General features: G+C 35.7%; 1 protein-coding gene across 1 annotated transcript; it reads right to left on the bottom strand.

The window, feature by feature from the left end:
- Window positions 1–5,297: 5,297 nt before the first annotated feature.
- LOC130504486 (protein COBRA-like) lies at window positions 5,298–8,050 on the bottom strand. Its single transcript, XM_056999106.1, has 7 exons — window positions 7,742–8,050; window positions 7,272–7,351; window positions 7,053–7,179; window positions 6,626–6,955; window positions 6,256–6,415; window positions 5,885–6,168; window positions 5,298–5,798 (listed from the first exon to the last, which is right to left on the bottom strand). Exons 1-7 carry the CDS (start codon window positions 7,842–7,844, stop codon window positions 5,509–5,511), a joined length of 1,374 nt encoding a protein of 457 aa, XP_056855086.1. The 5' UTR covers window positions 7,845–8,050; the 3' UTR covers window positions 5,298–5,508.
- Between the last annotated feature and the right edge of the window lie 868 nt (window positions 8,051–8,918).

Raw genomic sequence — 8,918 nt, 5'->3', positions numbered from 1 at the left:
AACAAGTTGTTTGTCTGAATATAAATAGCGATCGTAGCGTTCAAGTATCCTTTCCATGCTATATTTCAGAAAATAAAACAAAATATACTTCAGTAATTTGATCCATGTATATCAGACTAGATTTCACACGCGTTGAAATATGTAACATTAATTTCTCTCAGTGTTAGACAAAAGCTTACATTGTTTGGTATTCTGACAAAGGATCGCTAAAAGTTAGCATATAACCACAAATGTATATAAAACCTGGTTTTTGATGAGTCCACAGAACATGATAGAAAACATACGTTTCCCTCCTGACTCGGTTATCTAAGCAAACGGTATGATATATATGTATATGATCGTACAAACAAAATATGTACACTTTAATTCAAAAAGGTATATGTAAACACTCAAAAATGCATTTATATCAGTACGAACTTACATATATGTTGAGCGTTATGTTATTATCCACTGGATTATAGCACATCCTTGTAAATGCTTATTCCATTGTTTCAAATAAACCTTTCTTTGCGTTCGAATGTTTGTTACTAATTAACTATTATACAAGTTGTATACATATATATATCATCGTACGTGTCTGTGTGCACGTCCTTGCGTACATCAAAGGAGCAATCAAATCGTGAGTCTGTGTACTAAGTATCATAATTTTATGCTATTTTCAATTGGGTAAAGCTAGGAAAAATAAACATCAACAGCTTTTTCATGCGTCCGTACGTAAAATCCCCAAAAAAACCCTAATTTCTCGAGCCTCTTCTTAGGGAACAAACAAATCTACAGTTGATTTGCAACACAAAGAGACAAGATTTGGATCTAGATTGAGACGTACGATTTATAAAACAAATCTTGCTAAAAAAATCAAGAAAGCAGATGGATAAGATCGATGTGAATATATAATATAATTAATATATGGTTTATGAATGAAACCAGAAGATAATAGTTACCTAGAGTCAGTGGAATATTCGAAGAGTTTGCCTTTGGAAGAGAAGACAACGAGAGCAACCTCAGCATCGCAGAGAACAGAGATCTCATGAGCTTTCTTGAGCAACCAGATCTTCTCTTGGAGAAAGTAACTTGCCTATTGATCTTGTTCTCTATCCTCTTCAGCTGAACCCTACCCCTTCCCATCTCTCAATCTTTTCTCTCTCTCTCTCTCCCCTTAAAACTTCAAGAACAAGAGAGAGAAACGACAACCCTGAAATAACCAAAGTATATCTCTCTCTCTTTCGTTCCTATGTCTCTCTGGGTATCTTTTGTGTTAAATTTATAATTTTTGTTTTTTATTTTTTTTTTTATAATTTTTGTTTTTTTTATTTTTTTTTTCTGGACTTTTGTTGGGTTTCGCGTGAGTTTACAGTGGCGTAAGCGTGTGAACAGTGACATAAGTGATGTTGTATAAATACGGTATGTTGATGTGAATACATAGACGATGATATTTGTGGAAACAAAGAGAGTGGAAGAGACCAGAGTGGGAATAAAGGTAAGGGCTGTTTGGTAAATAAACCATATGATGTATTGTCGACTTCTCATAGGCTGTTTACTTCTGTAGTAATAATAGCTTGTTCGTTAGTTTTTTGCCTCCGCTTTGGCTAACGTTGTTTCCGTACCGTACCGTCTTTTTTCTTGCCACTGCTTTTAAGGTTAAGAAAAACAGAACAGATCAAGAACTCAAATCTTAGTGGGTATCAAGGAAATGATCTGTAATTTATTATATATTCTTCCAGTAAACTATATATACGGTCCACCTTTTTAAAAAAAATTTTAAAAATAAATGATTTATTTTTTTGAGAGAAATACCAAAAATGTAATTTTTGTTGGTAACTATAAATTTTACTTTCATGGAGAAACACACATTTAAATCTATTTTACCAACACGTTGAGTATAGTGTCGCTCATACTTTTTTCAACATTTTGGCACACACGTAAAATAATGTAAATCCAGCTTAACTATCACCATAGAAATAATTATAACTTTGGATTCTTGAATTTATCTTTTAGTTGATTGTTGGTACAAGAAAATTACCTCTATTTTGCACATTTGTTTCATCTTCTTTCATATGATAATAATTCAATTGATATATTTACAGTTTCTCTTTTGACCGAAAAGTAGACTATATATGGAAATAGAATCTTAAACGTATATACTCACAACGTAGGAAAAGTCTCCCTACTATTTACCATTTTGTTATACTCCTAAAATAGTTAGGTCTGCAGGTATCAGTAGTAAAACACAAAGATATGGATAGAGTTCAAAAAGAAAAAAAAAGAATATGTAAAGATCTTTAGTGATTAATTGGTGATGCATTATTGTAGTCACACCAATTTTTCGAAGAATAACGTGTAAAACAATTTTTTTTGAAATGAATGAGTATTACTAGAGTCTCTTCTTTATCTTTTTCTTTTCTTTATCAAACACCAGATGGATCTTATTAACAAATAATTTTATCTGAAGATTCAACTGTGGGGTTATTGAATCGGAACGTGTTCCGATTAGAAGTTACATACAGACATTCATGTCGGTCCCGTGACTAGTAAATGTCTGACTTCTGCGTGATATTTATATATGCACACCATAAATTTATATGAAATTTTGAAACTATTTAAGATTTGATAATGGAATGTGATTGCTAATTGAATGGATATCAAATTATGTAAGACTTGATAACTGATCCAAAGAATCACTTTAACTGTTTTTGCATTACTTGCTGACTTAAATTTTGCTTTTTAGCTCCTTTTATCGTTGGTATTTTATTGTCTGATCAGAAACAATTACCATTTTCTGCAAAACGTCTTTAGAAAAAATAATATTAATCTGCCATATGGTACCGCCTGAACAAAACTTCGCTTCACCCCCTAAGGTGAACCTCTACATTCACCCACCAATAAGAATGAGTTAATTGAGATTTGATATCTTTTAAAAAAGGAAACCAATTAATAAGAATTTAATGAATAAAATTATGTTTTTAGATAAATAAAAAATAGTAGCAATTATAAAAAAAATATTTTTTTTTAGTATTAATAAATCCGTCAGAAATATTAAACCCTAAACCCTAAATTCTAAATACTAAACCCTAAACCTTTGGGGAAAGCCTGAACCCTTGGGCAAATCCTATACCCTAAATCGTTAATCTTAAACCCAAACCCTTAATCATAAACCATAATATTAAACCCTAAATTCTAACACGAAACCCTAAACCCTAAAACTCTTTGACAAATATTAAATCATAAATTCTTAATACTAAACTATAAACCATTTTGAAATTAATGATTTAGGGTTTAGTATTAGAGGTTATGATTTAGGGTTTAGGGATTAGATTTAGTTTATGATTTAAAGTTTGGTTTAAATTTAAAGATTTAGGGTATAGGATTTGCCCAAGGGTTCAGGCTTTTCCCAAGGGTTTAGGGTTAGTATTTAGAATTTAAGGTTTAGGGTTTAGAATTTAGGGTTTAGGGTTTTAGTATTTTCTGACGGATTTATTAATATTAAAAAGAATATATTTTTTGATACTTGCTACTATTTTTATTTATCTAAAAACATAATTTTATTTCATTAAATTCTTATTACTTGGTTTCCTTTTTTAAGAGATATCAAATCTTAATAAACTAATTTCTATTGGTGGGTGAATGTAGAGGTTCACCTTAGGGGGTGAAGCTAAGTTTTTGTTCGTACCGCCTGAGAGGAAATTTAAGATTGGCATAGATAATACTCGCTCAAATCAAATGTATGTAAAAGTATTATAGTCTTATAGACTATATAGTATATACCAAAACTGGGACCACCATGAACAAAAAGAAATGGACCACATTTGGGTGTTGATGATCCCTAAACACCTAAATGGGTGGGTAGTACGTAAACATATTTGCATTCTCTGAATCGTATTAACATAAATTTGGTTCTCTCCATAGTACGATATATGTTCGCCCTCTTAGATCAAAACTCTGAATCTTTTTCTCTTCTCATACCTTATGTTAAGTCAACATCTCATGAGCAAATATATTATATCGCACATGGTCTTGTCAAATCTATATACCAATATATAGTGGACATAAACACAAAAATTTTCCATAATTATATTTTATATCAAATTCATCTTTTTATGAAATTTGAAATTGTAGACACCAATCCTTAAAAGCTTGTATTTTTTTTACGAATATATGTCAACTTAGGCCATTTTAACATCACGCCTTGTCTTCTTTTTTTGGTGTGTGTGTATGTGACCAGTGACCACCCTCAGTACCGATATTTAGTGCGCATATTGTATGGCGATAAATGAATTTTCTACGCGCCAGTATATATTGATATCAAGAAAAGTTTATTTCATCGTTAATAGCCTTTCATCATAATTACCACCTTCCATCTATAGGTTTACATATGTGATATTATTATAAACATGATATCATATTTTTGAAGAAAATAAGCTTCACATTCTTTTTTCATTCCTTTCAAATGCAAAGAAAAACTTCATAGACTTCAATATTTCTTGGTTTGTTTGCTTTTATGGAGGGTTGATAATTTTTAGGGTTTAGATGCAAATACGGAATAGACAGCGCACACAGACTTTTCTAAAGCAACTTCTTACTTGTCTTATTTTGGATTATATTCTCTGCCACACAACTAATCAATGTCCCATATATACGAGTCCATTATCTCTTCCTATTTTTCTTTAAATAACATTGTGACACCCAATAGATTCTCAATCCAATAGATTATTCTTCCCAAAACATTTTGTTATTTTCCTGGAAGTATGATTTAGTTTATTTCATTAAAAGTAAATCATCAATACAAGGAAGAAAAAAGGCCAAGGGGAAAAGACGTTTTGGAGCGGACTAAACAATCTTGTGGCCTTACTAGCACCAATCCTAACAGCAGACTGATCTGCTACCCGCAGATTTAATCTGCTTGAACCATTTTTCAATATAGAAACACGAGTCTTACCCGTTTGTGTATGGATTCTTTCTGGAGAGAAAATTGGGCCTACTGGAGGCTTTATAAGTACCTTTTGTTAGCAAATTTTCTCTAAAGGATTAGGCCCATCTAGGACTGAAAACATTCCCAAGGATGTTGTTGATTCAATTTAGACTCAATTTTCTAGGTTTTACCATATTTAAGATTTAAATTTTGATTTAGTTTTAAAATGAAAAAAATCATGTGTGAAAAGAAAAATTAATATCAATTTTGGTATTAGTTTTCGTTACTAAACTCTATAGGATCACATGATCCTATAAAATATATAAACAAATTCTGGCATTATCATCTTTTCTTCTCATTCTACAAGTACAGAACCCAACAAATACGAACATAAGAGAAACTAATAACAAAATAAAGGAAAACAAGTAAGCTGAAAGCTTATTACATACAAAAATTATGAAAAGATTACCATTTTTAGGAAACAAAAGAATCATAAATAGCGTGTACACCACTCCACCGTTTAAACAGACCCAGCCACGGCCTAACCCTAACCGAACCGGACACAGAATCGTTCGTCAGTGGCAAAACCGTCAATATGAAACTCACGCGGAAGAAGAAGAAGAGACAAGAAGAACAGGGAGGAGCACGGAGGCGAAGACAGAGACTTCTGGTCGGAAACCACCGCTGGGGAGAAAAGGGTAAGTGTCAGGAGGCGGCATGACACAGTTGTCTCCATTAAAGTAGATCCTACGAGGAAAAGCCCATCCTTTCTCAAACGAGAAGGTTGCTTGATCCTTACGGAACAGAATCTCTGACTGCACATTCCCAAGAGGCCCTGCTTCTGATAAGAAGTCATTATAGAACTTCACTCCCCACAACATCGCCGTATCATCTGCAAAAGAAGAAGCAAAAAGAATCAATCTTTATGATCATTGTAGAGAGAGAAGATAAGAACAGAGAGAGAGGACTGGAGTTTACTTAGTCCTGCATAAGGAGTGAGAGATTTGTAGTTGAAACTAAAGATCTGAGTGATGTTGTCGAAATTCGGATGTTGTGCCACCATGTTCCACTGCGAGTAGTTTAAACGGTAGTTGAAGTTTGTGATCGTGATCTTCACTCGCCAATACTCTTTGTAGTTCTGCTTCACGTGCCAATGCACTCTGATGGGACACAAGTGTCTCGTGCATTGCACCAGTGGAGGCAAGATGGTTCCTTTCTTGGTCGGTGGTGAGACGACAGAAGCCAAGTGCGGTGTATCAGGGCTGTGTCATTACCAAAACAGAGAAAAAGGTTTAGACTTTGTGGTTGAAAACAGAGCAATAAGACACAAAGTTCGATGCTTTACTCACTCGAGACAGGCACCGGACTCTGTTCTGTTGTTTTGGCATCCGCAAGCGCAAGTTGGACATCCAACAATGGTTTCGTTGTAGAAAGAAGACAAAGAAACGCAGCAAGTTGGTGTTCTTTGAGCTAGGAACTGCGAGTATGTGCATGTAATGTTCCATGTCACTGCAGTAAGTTAGAAAAACAAAACAGTCTGTTAGATTACAGACAATGCTAAACATCTCCGAGTTTCGACGGGACATGAATAATATATAAGAGACTTGGATTACTACACTGATCGCCAATTGGTTTTAAGTTAATATATATTAGTCATGTCCCTTCGATGAGGGATCTTTTCTCCAAGAGTTCCTAAAAAGAGTCATTTGTGGTTCTTACTCATAGCCTGAGTGGTTCTGCGAGTGTCAGTGGTGACAAACTTGGTTGGTCTAACAACCTTAGCTGGACCACAAGTGTAGCCAGGACCAGGGCCCATGAGAGTGAAGTTTCTCGGCACGCGGACCGTTTTGTTTGTGGTTCCAGCAGCACCAACACTGATCTGGAAGGAGCTAGCAGCATTGCCAGGGTCTTGAACCCATGAGTTCAGTACACCGCCTTTGCAGCAATTAGCAATCTGCTGGTTGTAAGGAGTCCCGGGGAGCAAATCCACAACCGTTGGATCTTTTTTGCAACAATGTGGTATGTTTCCTTTGTACTTTGAACAATCACCTGTTAAAGAAGAAAATAATACATAGTCAGTCACAAATGGATATGGTAATTAGTGACCAGAACATAGACTAATGGTACCAAAACATTTGTAGTTAACCTTGTTCGGTTGTTTGCGCACCGACCATACTCCATATGACTTCTTTCTTTGCCCATTTCCAACCTAATGTCCATCCAGGAGATGGAATGTGTCTGTATTTCTGGAAGTTGAACATGGTAACCACGGCCTAGACCAATCCAAACCAAACAAACGGTTTAATGAATCCAAACCGATAAAACAGAGCCAGTTTTTTTTTTTTTTAATGGTTCTTGAACTTACAACATAGCCATCAGGAGTCCAGCTCATGACATCCCATTTCATTGTAATGTTACCTTCTGGATCAAGCGCATCATATGCTTCTGCAAATAGATTTTTTAAAGAATTATATAAAAAAAAAGGTCAGAACTCTGCTCATTTCTATTAGTTTGTAGAAACCAGACAGAGACCAAACTGTCTGTATAACTGACAAAAAGCATGCATCAGGTTTTGTACTTTTTCAGAATTTTTCTATTTTTAGATCAGAGAAACTTGAAGCTTTGTTTTTCTTTCCTGTTATAAACAGAATTGACTGATTTACTAAAGGAAACATAGGAATTACTAATATGGAAATTGAAGTCTTAATCTTAGGATCTGAGCTTTGCAAAAACACTTTGTTTCACTAACTGAACAAAGATATAAATATTGATGAAGAACAGAGTAGAAAAAGCAGATTAATACACAATTGTCACAGAGATAATAAGGAGTCTCACCTGTTGAAGTAAGAGAAGAGGAAGAAATCAAGAAGACGATCAACACAGCCAAGAAACTCAAATTCGAGACTACAGAGGTGGATCTGGAGACAGAGGAATCCATTTTTTTTTGTTATTGCTCTGTTGATCAGACAAGTACCAGAGACAAAGATTGTTCCAGATCCCTTAGATGGGCCTGGTTGAATTTAAGACCAGACAATCTTAGAGGAAGATGCTTTGCTTGAAGGAGAGGTGGACTTATAGAGAGAGAGTAGCAAGATGTTTCAGCTTTAGAAAATACGAAGAGGAGAAGCACTGAAGGATAGGTGATCTGGCTGGCTAGTGGCTGTTTTATCTTTTGTATCTTTGAGCCGAGAATAGTGATTTGACGCTTCTACCCTTCTATCATGTAGTAAATGACCAAATAATTTCTGATTAGGACATTAGTTTTTTCTCCTTTTACCTTTTTACCCTTCTATCATTTGTAGTAAATGACTTCAAATGGTTAATTAGGACAATGGTTATTTTTAGAGATGGCAATTGGGCTCTCCCGTCCCATCCCGTCCCAAACCGCTGCGGGTTCGGTTTCTGGCGGTACACGGCGGGCCTGTCCCGCGCGGGATGCGGTCCTCAAACTAGCTGCCCAATCCCGTACCGCGAAATATGTAGGTCTTCGCGGGCCGTTCCGCGGGACATTGAATATTACATTGCTTGTTTCTACATGCACAAACAAACATAGACAATAATTGAGTTTGAGCTTACACATGATCGAGCATAATCTTACAAGATCAATACATTAAGCTTGTACAAAACAAATGTTTTTATTATTATTTATGATGGCTTGAAGAAGCTCCACCAATGCAGATCAGAGATGTTTGGGAGACCGGAAGCATCATCGACCCTGAAACCACCATCAACGGAGCTCCATAATGTCTCTTCTCTCTCTTCTTCTCTCTCTCTCTCTCTCTCTTCTCTCTCTCTCTCTCTCTCTCTCTCTCTCTCTCTCTCTCTCTCTCTCTCTCTCTCAAAGCTTCAAAATCCCGCGGTTTAACCCATCCCGCTTTCGGCCCGTCCCGCTTTGAGCCCATCCCGCTTTGAACCCGTCCCGCTTTGAGCCCGTCCCGCGAGGCCCGCAATTTTGCGGGTTTATCAAATGTAGGCCCAATCCCGCCCCGCAGCAAGTCTTTACGGGCCAGGC

The sequence above is a fragment of the Raphanus sativus genome, unplaced genomic scaffold, assembly GCF_000801105.2.
Source record: "Raphanus sativus cultivar WK10039 unplaced genomic scaffold, ASM80110v3 Scaffold1608, whole genome shotgun sequence".
NCBI lineage: Eukaryota > Viridiplantae > Streptophyta > Magnoliopsida > Brassicales > Brassicaceae > Raphanus > Raphanus sativus.
The sequence above is the reverse complement of the archived record's forward strand: the minus strand, read 5'-3'. Positions and strand labels throughout refer to the sequence as shown.